This window comes from Gallinula chloropus, assembly GCF_964237585.1.
Source record: "Gallinula chloropus genome assembly, chromosome: 28".
NCBI lineage: Eukaryota > Metazoa > Chordata > Aves > Gruiformes > Rallidae > Gallinula > Gallinula chloropus.
In genome coordinates this window covers 3111293-3126973 of record NC_140113.1, presented here as the reverse complement: position 1 = coordinate 3126973, position 15681 = coordinate 3111293, and the positions used below count along the sequence as shown (strand labels likewise).

At 67.9% G+C, this 15681-nt stretch overlaps 1 protein-coding gene across 1 annotated transcript; it reads right to left on the bottom strand.

The window, feature by feature from the left end:
- Positions 1–1333: 1333 nt before the first annotated feature.
- Positions 1334–14915, bottom strand: MIDN (midnolin). Its single transcript, XM_084276550.1, has 8 exons — positions 14764–14915; positions 12367–12592; positions 10992–11079; positions 10575–10637; positions 4591–4977; positions 3972–4104; positions 3492–3785; positions 1334–1665 (listed from the first exon to the last, which is right to left on the bottom strand). Exons 2-8 carry the CDS (start codon positions 12582–12584, stop codon positions 1403–1405), a joined length of 1446 nt encoding a protein of 481 aa, XP_084132676.1. The 5' UTR covers positions 12585–12592; positions 14764–14915; the 3' UTR covers positions 1334–1402.
- Between the last annotated feature and the right edge of the window lie 766 nt (positions 14916–15681).

The window sequence follows — 15681 nt, the reverse complement described above, 5'->3', positions numbered from 1 at the left end:
ACCAAACCACATCACAGGGGGTTCTCTATTTGCACAGATCTCCTGACCAAACGGAAAAATAAAATAAAATTAAAAAAGAAAATGAACTCAAAGTGGGACAAGAACTGGGATTCCTACGGCCTAAGTGAGACTATGTCAGTATTGGCTCAGTCGGGTAATTAATGTCTATAAATATCAGCCCCACGGCTTGCAGACAGGGTTACTTTTTGGGGGGAGGGGGTGAGGGTGGTGTTTCCACCTTTCTTTGCTCTTTCTCTCCTTTAAGTTAAAAAAAAAAGACCAAAAAAACCCCCCCACACCCCCCCCCCCCCAACCATCCAAGCACAGGGGTGGCGGCGGGTGGGAGAAGGAGTCCAGCGACTCGGAAGTTGGTCTCGACCATGGAAGGGAAGGCACCGCTGCGTTCCCCTCCCAAAACAAAACTAAAACCCACCCCAGAACAAGGATCATCCCACCCCCCCACTGCACACCCCCCCCCAACCCACCTCCCACCTCCCCACCCCCAAATCCCACCCTCCCACCCCCGGCTGCAGCAGCGGGGCCGGTGGCACCCAGGCACACGCGTGTTTCCCAACCCCCCCAGCTCCTCCCATACACTCCCCCAACCCCAGCCCTACGCCCCATACCACCCCCCCCCACCCCACCCCCCCCCCAGCCCAGCTGCCCGGGGGGATCCCAGCCCCACAGCCGAGCGATGCTACATATAGAAGGGAAGGAAAAAACAAACGGCCCCCAAACCTGGGGGGGCCCCAGCACCTCCGAAAGAGACTTCATCTCCTCCTGCCTGCACTGGGATGGGGCGGGGGGGAGGGAAACACATGACACACACACACACCGGTGGGGGCTGGTGCCCACCCTGCTGCACCTCACTTCACAGCAAAGCAGCAGCTTCGATATCCCCCAGGGACCCCCCCCATCCAGGCACTGGGACCCCCCCCTCCCCGATCCTGGAGGATGCAGGAGGAAGAGGGGGTGGAGGGGAGGGGGCAGCACCTCCTGCTTGGCCCCCTTTGTCTCCCCCAAACCAAGCCCTGAGGGAGGGGGGGTGGGGGACACACACACTATGTGAAGGCTGCCCTCCCCCCCACACACACCCCCTACCCCTTTCCCACCCCCATGAAATGCTTCCCCCCACCACCACCCCAACCTCGGCACAGGCAGGGCTGGTCCCGAGGCGGCCGGTCGCAGGAGACAGCAAATCTGGAGGAGATCCAGCCCGTGACAACAGAAACGACACCACCGCCAGCCGGGGCGGTGGGAGCGGGTTCCCCACACCCCACACCCCCCCCGCCCCACCACACACATACACCCCCTCTTTTCACCCCACACCGCCTCAAGTCCACAGCCCCCGGGAGGCCCCTTCCCCGGGCACGGGGGGGTCTCTCTCTCTCTCTCTCTCTCTTTATGCTACGACAAACTCAGATTTCATGTCCGCCTTGACCTCCGGCTTCCAGACTGAGTCCTCGAAGTCCAGGTCCAGGCTGCCCTCGCTGGAGACGCTGCTGTTGCTGTTGGTGCGGCTGGACTTGCGGTTGGGCAGCCAGTGGTAGGGTGCCCGGGCGTCCCGGCGAGCCTTCCGGCGCAGCCGCTTCTGCTGCATCAGCAGCTGCAGCCGCTCCACCTTGCAGCGCGTCGCCCGGTTCTCCGTCTGCCGCAAGCGATCCCCTGCAAGAGGTGGGGGGAGGGAGAAAAGGTTGGGGGGGGGTCGCTATGGGGGTGGGGGTGGGGTATTGTGAGGAAGAACCAACCCACGGATCACCACCCTCCATCGCCTCGCGGCACAGCGCCGGCATCGCCAAAGCTGGGTCCCCTCTGGATGGGTAGCATGGGACTGGTCCCAACTGGGAGGGAGAAGCCCCTTTTGTGGTGCTTTGCCATTTTCAGGGGGGTGTGGGGGGTGTGTGGGGGGCTTTTCCCCAGTGATGGGGGAGCAGTGCCGGCCCTGGCTGCCTCCTCTGCCACGGCACGGCAGCCGGCGCGGGCCTGGCCCCGCTGCGGCGCGTGGGAGGACAAACAATTGAAGCTCCAGACGTGGGCTCCAGCACCGGGAAGAGGGAAAAAATGGGATCCCACTCCAGAGTGAACCTGGCTGGGAGAACCAAAAGCCCATCCCCCCAGCAGCTGGGCTGGGGGAGGGTTGGAGGGGAGGGGTGTGGGTCTTCTTGGGACACAGCAGAGCCACACAAAGGGGATGCAGCAGCTCTGCTCCTCTCCTGCCTCAGTTTCCCCCACCCCAGGATAGGGACACGGCTGCATCATCAGAGCCCAACACCACTGCTCCCTGCACAGCCCCCCCACCCCTGACACCGCAAACACGCTGGCATCCCCCTCCAGATCATGGGTGGAAAAATGGGGGGGGGGCACAACATACTCAACAGCCCCCCTGCAAGAGCTCTTTGGGGGGAGACCTGGGGGGCTGGCATCAGGCAGAGCTGGGGGTCACCCTGCCACCAGTGCCCCCAGCACTGGCTTCCCCATCATGGAGCCACGGCACAGGGCTGGCTGGAAGGAGGTGGGGGGGGGGGGGGGTACAAAACCACACTGAGGGGCTGGGGGTGCTGGGGGGGGGTCAGGCCAGGCAGGGTGAACCAGCCAGCGCCAGGAGGACACATCACTGCAGGGGGAGGTTCTCCCCAGCACCAGCGGTTTCACTTCTTTTCTCTAAGCAAATCGGGGGAGGGGAGGGGAAAGGGGGGGGGGGAAGGAGGGAGGGATGGGGCGGGCACCTTCCGGCCCCAGGGCACGCAGGTGTGCACCCCACAAGCGCCTGGGGGGGCTGTGCCAGGAGCCTCAGCCAAACCCACCTTCACCCCCAGGCCAGGCTGGCAGGTTTGCAAATGGGGAGGTGGGCAAGGGGCAGAGCCTCAGTGTTCCCCCTGCTGTCCCCCTTCCCACCCACACTATGGTAACTGAGACAGGGACACTCCAGTCCCCCCACACCCCATGGGGACCCTCTTCTCTAAAGGGTTTTGCAGCTGGTAGAGAGATCAAAGTGGGGCTGGGGTGGGGGGACCTCTCTCAGCACCCCTGGGGTACCACTATCCCCCCCACCTCTACAGGGTCAGACAGAAAACCTCTGCCCCAGTTGTCTGTGTCCCCCCTCTTGAGCCCCTCAGGGCTGTGGGCTGCAGGGGGTCCTATGCCCACCCCCATGTTCCTCAGGGCTGTGGGCTGCAGGGGGTCCTATGCCCACCCCCAAGTTCCTCAGGGCTGTGGGCTGCAGGGGGTCCTGTGCCCACCCCCAAGTTCCTCAGGGCTGTGGGCTGCAGGGGGTCCTAGCCACCCCCTCTGCCCACCCTGGCTGCAAACACCCCCCAGCCCCACAGGGTGGGAGGACCCTGATGCCAAACGGGAGGTGCCAAACCCCACATTCTCCCAGCACTGCCCATCACCATGACACATGGGCAGCAGCGTATCCCCCCCACACACACACCCCACCAGGGCTGGCATCATCCCCCCCATCCCCAAGGTGTGGAGGCAGCCAAACTTACCACTGGGCTTGCACATCCGGATCTGGCTTTGGCACTGGACGACGGGGTGCAGGGGGGGGGATGCTGCGGCCGCCGGCAGCGGCTCTGAGGTAGTTTTGGTGGCGAGGTCCGGGGAGGCAGGGGGCGAGGAGGAAGAGGAGGAGAACTGCGTCTGGCAGCGGAGCTGCGTCAGGGACTGGGGCATGCCCTGGTAGTGTCGCGTGGCGCTGAGGAGGTCGTTCAGGATCTGCAGGATGGTGCCGATGTCCCGCCGCGGCCGCCCGCTGCTGTCCTGGCAGTTGGGGTGCAAAGTGCCTGCGGGAAGGAAGAGGAAGGCGTGAGATGAGGAAGAGGAGGGCGTGAGGTGAACGCTGTTCATAGAATCTTAAGGGTTGGAAGGGACCTCGAGAGATCATCAGGTCCAACCCCCCCCTCTGTTGTTCCCCCTCCCTGCCCCAGCCCCCATGTCACCCCCCCTCAGCCCCCAGCAGCATCACGTACCAGAGAAGGTCCCTGAGAAGACCCCAGGCGCGTGGTTGACGAAGCTCTCGATGACCGCCCCGGGTTTGCGGGATCGGGCCGTGGGGGCAGGACTGCTGCCCGGGGGGCTGCTGCCGCGGGTGCCGCACTCCACCTGCACGGGAGAGACACGGCGTCAGCTGCTGGGCAGGGGGCAAGGTGGGGTGGAGGGTGGGGATGCAGCCCTGCTGCTCCCATGCAAAGACAGTTGGGCCAGGAGACCCCTGCAGCAGGCAGGGAACAGGGTGCTGCAGGTACTGCCCTGTGTGCAGTAGCACCCCCAGCCTTGGGGGGGAGGGGGTGGGGTGTGTGTCTTGGCAGATATTCCCACCCCAAGCAGCCGTGCCATGCAAGCAGGGGAAGCAGGGAAGCAGCAGCAGAGAGCGCTGGGAGGCAGCTCCTGCTGGGCCACGGGGTCAGGGATGAGCAAAGCAAGACCTGGATCGCACCACCCAGCCCTGAACCTCCCCCAGGGACATCCTGCAAACTGGGCAGGGAAGAAGTTTCCCCTTCTTCTGCATGTGGGGGAACTGAGGCAAGGAGGGGCATCGCACCCTTTGCTCCCCCCAAAAAGCAGCGGGACCCCAGGGGCTCAACTCACCTCTGAGCAGGAGGAGACCACGCTGCTGTTCACCGTCTGCGCGCTGGCCCCGTGTGACCGGAACATCCCGGCGGTGACAGGAGTGGGGTGAGGGGTGTTACAGTACATGGGGGGGGGCGGTGTGGCAGGCGTGGGGCTGGGGGCTGGGCTTTGCTGGCACGCTGGCACCACGGGGATGCGGGTGAAGCCGGAGCCGGTGCCGCCGTGCAGCGTCCGACAGTGGGGGCTGGCGGCAGCCCCCGCCTCGCCGCGGCTGGCGATGACGTGCCGGTGCTGGAGCTGCCCGCTGCTCTGCTGAGCCGCCAGCTGGAGCTGCACGAACATCATATGGTCGCCCACGCGCAGGGCCAGGGTCAGCGGGGACCGGCCTGACAAGAAGTCGTTGACCTGGGAAGAAAGAGACAACACCCCCCCGTTAGCCCCAGCACACAGTCTGACCGCTGCATGGACCCCCCACCCATACCCTGGTACCGAGCAGAGGGGGCTGATGCCCTCACTGGGGCCATGCTGCTGTAAGGATGGGGCAGCCCCCTCCCCACAAGTGCAGCCATCGCCCCTGCGCACCCCCAGTCTGGTGCCAGCTCCATCAGCTGACAGCTCAGGGCAGGGGGGCAGTTGGGTTGGGGGAAGGGGGGCATTTTCCTCCACCCTGCCCTCCCCACCCAATACATCTGCACCAGGCCGCCCGCGGTGCTGGTGAGCCTGCTGCAGCCAGGGTGCTCCCGCCAGCACCCGGCGGGCAGGGACAGGCAGAAGCCGCAGCCAGGGCTGCCACGCAGCCACACGCCCACCCCCAGGGCCAGTGCTGCTCCTCTGGCCAGCACAGAGCAGGGGGGCAGCCCCCCCCCCCCAGCACAGTGTGCAGGCTGTCTCGCCCAGGGGATGGGGAAGGAGCAGGTGAGGACACGTCAGGTCCCTGCTGCACACATTGCTGTGACGTGGGGATAGCCCCGCGTCTATCAGGCAGGAGAGGGGGCAGCAACGCCCCCCCACCCCCACAAAGGCAGCCCAGGGGAGGGGGGACACCCAGCATAGTGGCTGTGCGGGCAGGATTTGCCTTGCCCACCCCACAGGCTGCAGCGCAGGCAGGTGATGCAGCAGCTGCAGCACGGAGACAAGAGCGGGTGCCTGACCCTGCCCAGGTCGTGGCTGGGGAAAAGGGGGGCCCCCCAACCCCTCAGCACCTGCTATCCCCCCCTCCCCCAGACACATAAATCATTCGACATCTGTGCTGGGAAACAGGGGAGCCCCCCCCCAGTTCCACTCAGCATCACCCCCATCCCTTTGGGGGGGTGTGTCTGGGGCTGCCATGACATTCCCTTCCCCCCACCCTCCCCACTCCCCCCCCCTCCCCCTGCCTTTGTGTGCTCTTGGGGATGGAGGCAGGGGAGGGGTGCAGAGGGAGTGTGTGCCTCTCACCCCTGCCAGCGTACTGCCTGGCCGGGTGAAGGGCGCAGGCAGGGCTGTGGGCAGGACACCGGGTCACAGCTAATGGGGATGACGCCACTGCCGCCCCCCCCTCCAGCCGAGAGCTATTCTAGGGCACAGCAAGGACTGGCTTTCCCAGCCCGTCACGTGCAGCACCGTGCACGGCTCCCAGCAGACGTCACCCACCCACACCCCCACCAGCACCTTCAGGACGCAGCCAGCACCCGCAGCAGGATGAGGCAGGGGGTCCTGAGCAGACCCCACTGAGCCACCCTCCTCCAAGCTCCCCCCACGACCCTCCCCCATCCCCCAGCTGAGGGCTGGCACCTCAGCTAAAACACACACAGTTCCCCCTGACCCCCCTCCCCTCCTCCCTTCCTCCTCCCCAGCCCCATCCCGGCTCCCCCGCGCCCCGTTCCAGCGGAGGCCGGTTCTGAGAAGCCGTGGGAAAAGCAGCTTTAAAAATACCAGCAGCAAAGCCCCGAGCATGTCAGGCGGAGGCTGCAGAGGAAGAGGTGGGCGTGAAGGAGACACTGCAGCTCTGGACACGGAGGTTACGGGGCGAGGGGGCGGGAGAGGACGGCAGGCACACGCATGCGCGCGCACACACACGCATGTGCGTTCACACAGCACCTGGCTGTGCCACCCCAGGTCCCATCCTGCCCCGTGGCTTAGACCCTGCCTCAGTTTCCCCGTGCTTTGCAGCCGGGGATGGACACATGCTCAGCTGGCAGCTCCAACCCCCTGTTAACGCCAGGGCCCATCATGTTCAGTCACGACATCCCCCGGCTCCAGCCACGACAGCCTCTCCGGCATCACCAGCGCAGCCGGCACGACTCCGGCATGGAGCTCCCCGCGGGTGGCAGTGCCGGGATGGGCAGCGGCTGCTCACAGCCCCCCCTGACCCCCCCTGCTCCTGCAGCACCCCAGCCCTGCTGCTGCTCTTGCACGCAGCGCAGGTGGGATGCTTCCCACAGGGCACAGACACTGGGACCCCACAGACCCCTGCAGCGGGTCCAGATGGCAACCGCTCTCCCGACCAGGGTGCTGAGCCCCACTCCTGGCACCAGCAGAGCCCAGCCCTGTGCAGGAAGGGATCCCATCCTTCTCCTTTCACCCAGATCTTTAGTGGGGTCCTGTCACAGCCGTCCCAGCCCCCTCCCATACACCAAGGGGAGGCACCTGGGGTAGGACCACCCACACCAACCCATGATGCCCCCCCCCCACTACACCAACTGCCCCAGGTCCCCACCCAGGACTGCTGGGGGGAGCCCCACACACGTCCCCGGGGCACCCTGACGTCACCGGGGCCGCCTCCCCACTTCATCTGACTCACACCTGCCTGTGCCCTGCCTGACCCCTCACCAGCACTGGGAGAAACCAGAGCACCCCAAACCCACGCCAAGCCTGCGCTGCCAGGCACTTCTCCCATGGGGCACCACACTAACATCCCCCCCCCCCCCCCCCATCCCTGACACGTCTGGAAAAGGGGGTGAGGGGGTCTCACAGCACATCATTCCCACACCCCACAAGCAACTGGGAGCTGAGGCACAGCGCTGAGCCCCAGGCAGGGCGGCCAGCCTGGCGGGAGCATAGCTCCGGGGCTCCCAGCACCCGCCCCCACGCCGCTGCCAACCCCCCCCACCCCCCCGGCGAAACCGGGCCGCTCCAATGCAAACACGTCCCACCCAGCCGCCTGCTCGGCCGCCCACGGGCAGCCGGGAAGGACCCCGTCCCTCCCAGCCCGCACTGCCACGGGGACAGACCCATGGGGTGGGAATCTGGAGCCACCAGGCCCCCCACTCCCACCCCAGCACCCCTGAGCACAGGGGTCCCCCCAAGGATCCTGGCCAAGCCCTGTGAGGGGATCGGGCTGCACCGAGCTGGGCTCAGGGCCCACAGGGACAGGGCAAGTGTCTCCCAGCTGCTTCTCAGAAACACGGATGAGTCAGAGAACGCCGCATTCCCGCCTCGCTCCAACGCCTGGCCCCACGTCACCCCGGCCCCCCCACTCCCTGGGCTGGCAGAGAGCGGGAGCTGCCCCCCACAACACACACTCCCCCCCCCAATGCCCCAGAGACAGGGTGAGCAGCACCCCCCACATAAACACAGGTGAGCTGTCCCACTTTGGATCTGGACTGAGCCAGAGAGGAATGACTGTCCCAATCAGAGGATGAGGAGGGGTGCAGGAAATGACCCCCCCCAAGCTCCCCCAACATGCCCTCCAGCTGAGCACAGCTGCCACCAGCAGCCAGGTCCCACTGCCCCAACACTTGTGGGGCAGGAGGCCAGAGCCCCTCAGCTGTGTTCCTCCAGCATCCCTGCTCCCCCCACACCCAAGGAGGGGCTGCAGCCGCAGGGTGGGATGCCAGCTGCCCGCTCTGGTGCTGGGGCAGCGGGCACAGCTCCCTGGAAAGCGGGGGCCGAGCGTGCCTGGCGGAAGGAAGGAAGCGCGGTGAGCCCTTCCAGGAAGACTCCACGCCACTCAGCCGGGGCACAGCATCACCCACCCCCTGCTTCCCCACAGGGACCTGGGTGGGGAGGGGGTGGCAGCGCTCTGGTCATGTCCCCCCCCCCAACCACCCCCAGAGGAAGTCGGCACAGCAGCTCTCCCTGCGCTGCCGGAGGATGCGTGACGCAGGCAGAAGCGAGCAAAGCATGAATGAGAGGAGTGGTTTCCTGCCACCCCCCCGCCCCCCCTCGCCCCAACCCTCCCCACCCCCCACCCCCCCGCCCCCCAGGTGCTGGCGGTTCCTCCTGCACAGCCCCAGCTTCCTGAATCACCGACCCGGGAGGAACCTGCAGTGGGCAGGGAGGCATGGAGCTGCTTCCCACAGCCAACACCGCCCGCCTGCCGCGGCACACCCAGGCTGCTGGGGCCCCCAGCACCCCTCACACACACCCCCCGGCAAAGCCTTCAGGGGAAAACCAGCCTCCCCTGGTCCTGGGGGGGGCCACCTGACCACAGGCCCCCCCCCAACACCTCTCCTCTGCCCCTGCTGTGCCTGGCTGGGAGGGACTGCAGTCACCCACCTGATAGGAGTCAGGTCAGGCATTACAAACCGCCCCACATGCAGAGGGTACCCCAAGCACCCCTACTCCAGACAGCTCCATGGGTGCCCTGCTGCCCCCTCGATACATCCCACCTCACAGCCCCACCAGAAACAGTTACAGGGCTGAGGCCAGGACATGCACTGGGACCCCCAGTGCACCAGACCCCTTCCACATCTCTGCCCCCCAGGTAGGACAAACAGCACCCCAGAAGCAAACCAGGCTCCCAGAGGATTTGGGCAGGGGGTGGCAGCAGCAGCAACCAGCTTATTCCCTTGGCCCACACAGGGTTAAACCAGCTCCCGAAAGTCAAGGTCACCCCAGGCAGCCAAGAGCACTGCTGGGCACTGAAGGTTCCCGTGCCACGCTGGGGCAGCCCCAGCCATTGCCACATCCCCAGGGGGATGGAAGGAGGAAGGGGCGGGGAGGGGGGCACGGAGGCACAGTTGTGCCCCCACCAAGCTCCCCCCCTGCCCTGGGCAAGCCCCAGCACAGCTCTACCCCCAGCTTCACCACCCTCAGCAAAACAAAACCCCAACCAGACAAAAAAAAAACGACCCCAACACCTTGAAAAGATAAAAAAAAACCCCTAAACTGCAACGCTGGCCAGAGGAGGAAGGAAAAGAGTTGACGGCAATAATAAAGAGCCTGAAAACAAAGAAGCAGGGCCTGCACGGCTGGGGGTAAATTCCACCTTCGCGGCAGGCAGCCGGGGCTGCGCGCGCACCCGCCGCGGCTCACCCAGCCCTGGGAACGCTTCCTCCCCACAGGCAGCGGGCGGAGGAGCCCCCCACCCATGACACCTCCCGTGCTGAGGCCGCCCCACCAGCCGCCAAGAAACTTCACGGTTATTCTGAACGCGGCCCCCGCCAGCAGCAGCACCCCCCCCACACCCCCACCCCCCCTTCCCTGCTCCCACCCACGCACCCTCCTCCTGGGTGCCCCCGGCACAAGGCCGCTGGGGAAGGCGCACGGAACACTCGGGCATTCCACACACACACCCCTCAAGGACGGCTCCAAGGAGAAGGATGGGAGGAGAAACTGGGCTCTGCAACCCCTTGAGTAGCTCAGTGCCCCCCCCCTCGATGCGCACCACCAGCCATGGGGCAGGCAGCCAGCCCTGCCACTGCACCAAGGGGACAGGAGTCTGCTGCAAGGGGGGAGTAAAAAGGGGTTCAAGCCCTGCACCCCCAAGCAGGGCCCAGGGCTGCCCAGCTCTGCCGCCGACCTGCTGCGTGACCTTGAGTGAGTCACTTCACCTCCCAGCGCCTCTGCCCTCCCTGGCTTGTTTGGGCTGCGAGCGCTGCAGCGTGGGACCTCCCTGCGCTCGGCGCTGCGCAGGATGACAGTGCCCGCCCCAGGCACCACCCTCGGCACTCCCAACCCCTTCGGAAGGCGAAACCTAAACGAAGCACTAATTTTGGGGAAGGGAAGAAGAGTCAGGGCCCAGTAGTCCCTTCCCATCCTTTGTCTCCATTGCTGCCCCAGCATCGAGCCTCTCTCACCTGAGTTTCAGTTAAGCTTTCCAGCGCTTGCATCACCGACTGTTCGGGCCTGGACGCCTGGGACTGGAAAAAAAAGAAGGGGGGGGAAGAAGGGGGGGGAAAGGAATGGTGGTGGTGTGTGTTTTATTAACATTACAAATGCAGAGAAGGAGGGGGCGTCTGTGCGGCAGGAGGGGAGGGATGACATGTCACTTCCACTATTTCTACACGAGCCCTGAGAAAGCAGTGAAATATTAAACCTGCTGCCGAGCCCGGCCCAGCGCTGAGCTGAGCTGAGCTGCCTCCTCAGCGAGGGCTGGGGCCGCCAAGCCGCAGGGCTGCCAGCACATCCTCGCCCGGGGCTTTAATAATAGATGGGGACGAGTGGGAGGGAGGGAGGGAGCAAGAGGGGGGGGGAAAAAGAGAAAGGCCTCTTACCATCAAACCGGCCTCCACGGTGGGCACCAGCGTCAGCTTGCTTCCTTCCACGACCCCCAGGTCCTGCAGTTTCCCAGAACTGAGTCGGCTGTGGGAGGGTTGGGGAAAGAGGGGGAGGGAAGGGGAGAAGGAAGGGAGTGGGCAAGGGGAGACAGATGCCAAAAGCGAGGTCAGCACAGGCTCAGCAGGCCCTGGCTACGCGCCCTGATGTGGGGGGATACCCACCACAAGCTTGGCTGTTCCCAAGGGATTAAGTCCCCTCCAGTCCTCCACACCCCCCCCAAACATTTCTGACACCTGACAAGCAGGAGGGGACCCCAGAACCCGGCTGCCTCTGCCCCATCTGCCCCCTGCACTCCTAGGGGAGGCAGAACACACTGCTGGGGTACCCCTTCTCTGTGCACGGTACAAACGGGGTGTGGGGCAGGGCCGGGGGGGGCAGCTGCCTCCATGGGTAAGCTGGGAGAGGGAGCCGGTGAGTGACGGGGGGGGGGGGGGGGGGGGCGGGGGGAGGCCGGACACACAACACAGAGCTTCATGGCCCAGGAAACCTGCCCACAGGGGGAGGTGGGAGAGGCTGGGACCAGCAGGGGTGGGGGGAGGCGGCACCGGGAGGGGGGGTTACATGCTGCCTCCAGAGCCGTCGGTGCCGGCAGATGCACACTGTGTCCCCCCCACCTCACCGATCCGAATGAGACTCCTCAAGTTACTCCAGGCCGGGGCTGAGCACAGCGCCGAGCAGCCCGGCCCCACTCGGGGGATGCTGCACAGCCCCCTCGGACCGGGCCTTTAGCAGACAAAGGACATCCCCCACCCCACATCCCGCCTCCCCCCCTCCTCCCTACTCCCCCCCCCCCCCCCCCCCCGCCGCCGGCCGCCCCCGGCCCTCCCAGCGCTGGGGGTCGGGGCGGGTGGGAAGGGGGGGCCGGGCCGCGCCGCCGCCGAAGTTGAGCCCAGAACAAAGGGCAGAGCCCCCGCGGGGCACGGCCGGGGCCCGCCGCCCACAAAGGAGCCCCGGCAAGGGCCGAGCGAGGGGGCGGCGGCCGCGCTCCGGTCCCCAGCACGGCCCAGAGCCTCTCCCCCCACCCGCCGCCTTCCCCCATCCCTCCCTCCGCCCCGGCTCGCCCCCGCCCGCGGCCCCCCGGGCTGCTGCTCCCCCCCCCCGGCTCTGCCCGCCCCGACCCGCGGAGGAATGGGGCCAGGCAGGGGGAAGGGGGGCGGGAGCCTTTGTGCGGTGCCGAGCCCGGTGCGAGGGGGCCGCCCCCGCGCCCAGCCCTACTGCCGGAGGAGGGGGGGTGGCGGTGATGGGATGGTGTGGGGGGTGTGCAGACCCCGGCGGTCCCCCCCTTCCCCCCCCCCCCCCCCCGAGCCCTACCTCTCTTTGTGCAGCAGAGCCAGCCGCTCCTTGGGCACCTTGAGCCGCTGGGACAGCCGCCGCTTCAGCCCCTCCACCGTCTCCTCGGCAGGCACGGAGAGCTCATAGCGGGTCCCGGTGGTGGTGTTGATGTAGAGGTTCATGGGGGGCTCGTTCGGGACCACCTCGCAGGCGGGAGCCCCGCGGCTGCAGCTCCTGGCGCCGGGCTGCGGGTCCATCCGCCGACCTGCGGGGGGGAAGCGGCGGTCGGTCGGTGCCGGGGGGCGACGCAGGAACGCGGAGGGGAGGTGGAATGAAGGGAGGAAGCGGAGGGGAGGGGGGGGGGAGGAGGAGGGGGGGGAGCGGACAAAGGAGAGACGGGGCCCGCTCCGCCGCACGGCCCGCCGGTACCCACGGGAACTCTGGCTCCGCTTCAAGTCCTCCGTGCGGGGTCCGGGAGGAACCGGGAAAGGGGGAACCAGGGGTGATCCCCGGGCCGGATCCTCCGCGGCCCCAGCAAAAAATCAATTAAATAGGAAAAAAAATTTAAAATAATAATAATAATAAAAAAAAAAATCCCTCGTTCTCCTCCCGCTCCGCCGGCGGGGCCGCGGGGCGAGGGGAGGCGGCTGCCTGCGGGAGGGGGGCGGTGGAAGCAGCGCTGCCTGCCCGCCCTGCCCGCTCTGCCGCCTCCTTTCTTTCTCCTCTCCGCCGCTCTCCTTTCTGTGCGGGGCGTCTGGGGGCGGGGTGCGGGGCCCGGAGGCCGCGGCGAGGGGCGGGGAGGCGCCGAGGCCTCCTGGCTTTCCCCCCAGTCCCCCCCCCCACCCCCCCCTTCCCTCCCGCTTTTAGGGCCGGACCCGCCGAACCGGCAGCAGCCGCCGCCGCCGCGAAGCGCCGACCGGGGGGTGGGAACGGGCGCGAGCGAGGGGGGGAAGTTACAATGTAGCAACGTCCCGCGGGCGGGGCCTCGCCCTCATTCACTCCGGCTCCTCCGGGGGCGCCGCGGCCAATGGGAGAGCGCCAAACGCTCAGCCAGCCAACGGGAGGAGGGCGCGGGTTCCCCACGTGGCCCGGCGGGAGGGCGGCCCGGCCGGATTCCTCCCGCCCACGCGGCCGCGTGGCCACGCCCCCTCCCGCCCCCCGCGCGCCCTCGCGCCCGGAGCCATTCATAATCCCGGCCGCACAACAAAGGGGCCCCGGGGCAGCGGCGGGGGGCGGCGGGCAGCGGCCGGGAGCCGCCGGGATGGACCGGGAAAGGGAGATGGGGGGAGGATTGGCGGGGGGATGGAAGGTAGGGGTGTTGATGTGCGAGGCCCGACAGCCGCGGAAGGGGTGAACGCGGGACACGAGCGGGCGGCGGCCCGGAGCGTTGCGGCGGGGGCGGTGAGCGGCCTCCGCACCGGAGGAGGCTGCGGCGGGAGGGGACTGCCCGCGGGGCCGGGCCGGGCGGGAACCGGAGCCCCCGGAGTCGAGTGACGCGGGGACACCGAAGCGGAAAGGGCGGGGGGTACACGAACATACACGCAGAGTCACCCGCGGACGGTCACGCCCGGCCGGTCACACGCACCCGGCCGGTCACCCAGTGACGCCGTTACAGCTACAGGGAGTTGCTCTGACGTGGGGCTGAGCCCCCCACCCCGCGATTCCCGGACCGGTCCTGACTCCCCTCACCTCTCCCTCCCTCCTTCCCACCCCCCCAAATTCCGCAGCGGGGATCCCCGACCCAGCTGCTCCAGTCCCGACCTCCCCGGGAGCGGGGCGGCGGGGGAGTGGACAGGACACGACACGACACGCAGACGGACCGGACAAACCGCAGCCCCGGGGCCCCGGCTCGGCACCCTCACCGGGGCGGGGGGGGACGACCCGGGGGGCTATGAGTCAGCAAAGCGCGGGCGCCCTCTGCCGGCACCGCCGCGCCTCCTGCTCCCGGGGGTGGGGGGGGCCTCGGCGGGGGCCGGAGAGCCCTTGCCGAGACACCGGAGTCTGGCCACGGCGCGCCCCGAGGCCGCTGCCCGCCCGTCGGCACGGAGTGGATTGCCGCTGGCAGCCCCCCACCACTAGCTCGGCACGCCGGGGCTCGGGGCCTGTCCCCGGGACGCGGCAAGGAGCGAGAGGGGCTCAACCCCCTCACCGGGAGGCCGCGCTCAGGGTTCCCGGCAACCGGAGCGAGGGGAACCGGCTGCGCTGCCCGTGCCCCGGGAGCTGGGAAAGCCAGGAGTGCCCGGGGATACGGTGGGTCACGGCGGGTGGGAAGCGCTCCCGGACACCCCAAGCGGGGAGGGGGAGGGGGGGGCTCTGCCGCGTTCCCTCCCAGCAGTCGCCTCTCCCGCTCCGGGAAAAGCGAGCGCAGCCCCGGTCCGCGGATCCCTCCCACAGCTCGGCCCAGGACCCCCCCAAAGCCGGCCCGGCCCCACTCACCGAGCCCGGAGCGCTGCCCCGCGGTTCCCCGGCGCGGCTGGAGCTCAGCTGCCTCCGGTAGCAGGAAGGGAGGATAAAAAAAAAACACCCTCAAAACTTCCCAGGGGGGTCGCGGTGCTGAGCGGTGCCCCCTCCTGAGCGCTGGAGCCTGTCCGAGCGCAGCCCTGACGCGGAGCTGCCGGGGAGGTGCCCCAAGTTTTATCCCGCACCGCCCGGGGTGGAGCCTGACGGGGGCAGGGACCGGCCTGGCCCCGGCACCGGCCCCAGCGCCGGCCCCAGTAACCGGTCCCGGCCCCAGCGAGACCCGCAGGTGACGCGGCCGCACCTGCCCTCGGGGTGGGTCCTGGCCTCTGGTCCCAGTCCCTGTCTCTGCCCTGAGGGGGGGGTCCCAGACACCGCCTCCCGTTCCGGGTCCTGTTCCCGAGGTCCCAGCTCGGCGTCCCGCTGCTCCCGGGGTCGCGGCGGCCTTTCCCGGGGTCACGACTCTGCCCCGCCGGGGGTCCCGGTCCCAGCTCTGCCCCCCCGGAGCTCGGCGCTGCGCACGGGGCCGCTGCATCCCGCGGGCGGGCAGGGCGGGCAGGGCGACCCGCCCCCGCGGGCGGTGGGGAGGGGACAGTCCGGACACCTCTCCCTGCCCGGGTGCCCCATCACCGGGGTCAAAGCCGGCCCGTGCGAGGGAACCGATAGGCTGAGGTCTCCTGGGGGGAGCTGAGCTTCAAAGCGGCTCCCAGTGGAGACTCTCTGATCTCCAGCACCGGGGCTGGACCGCGTCCCCCCAGCCAGGGATCCCCTCTGCCAGACCAGCCAGGACTGGGACTCGGCCCCACACCATTTGCTGGCTGTTGCACCACTGGGCTGGTGCTGGGGCCCAGGTGCTGGGGCTCATGTCCCAGGGCCTGTGGAGTTTCTCCCCTGGAC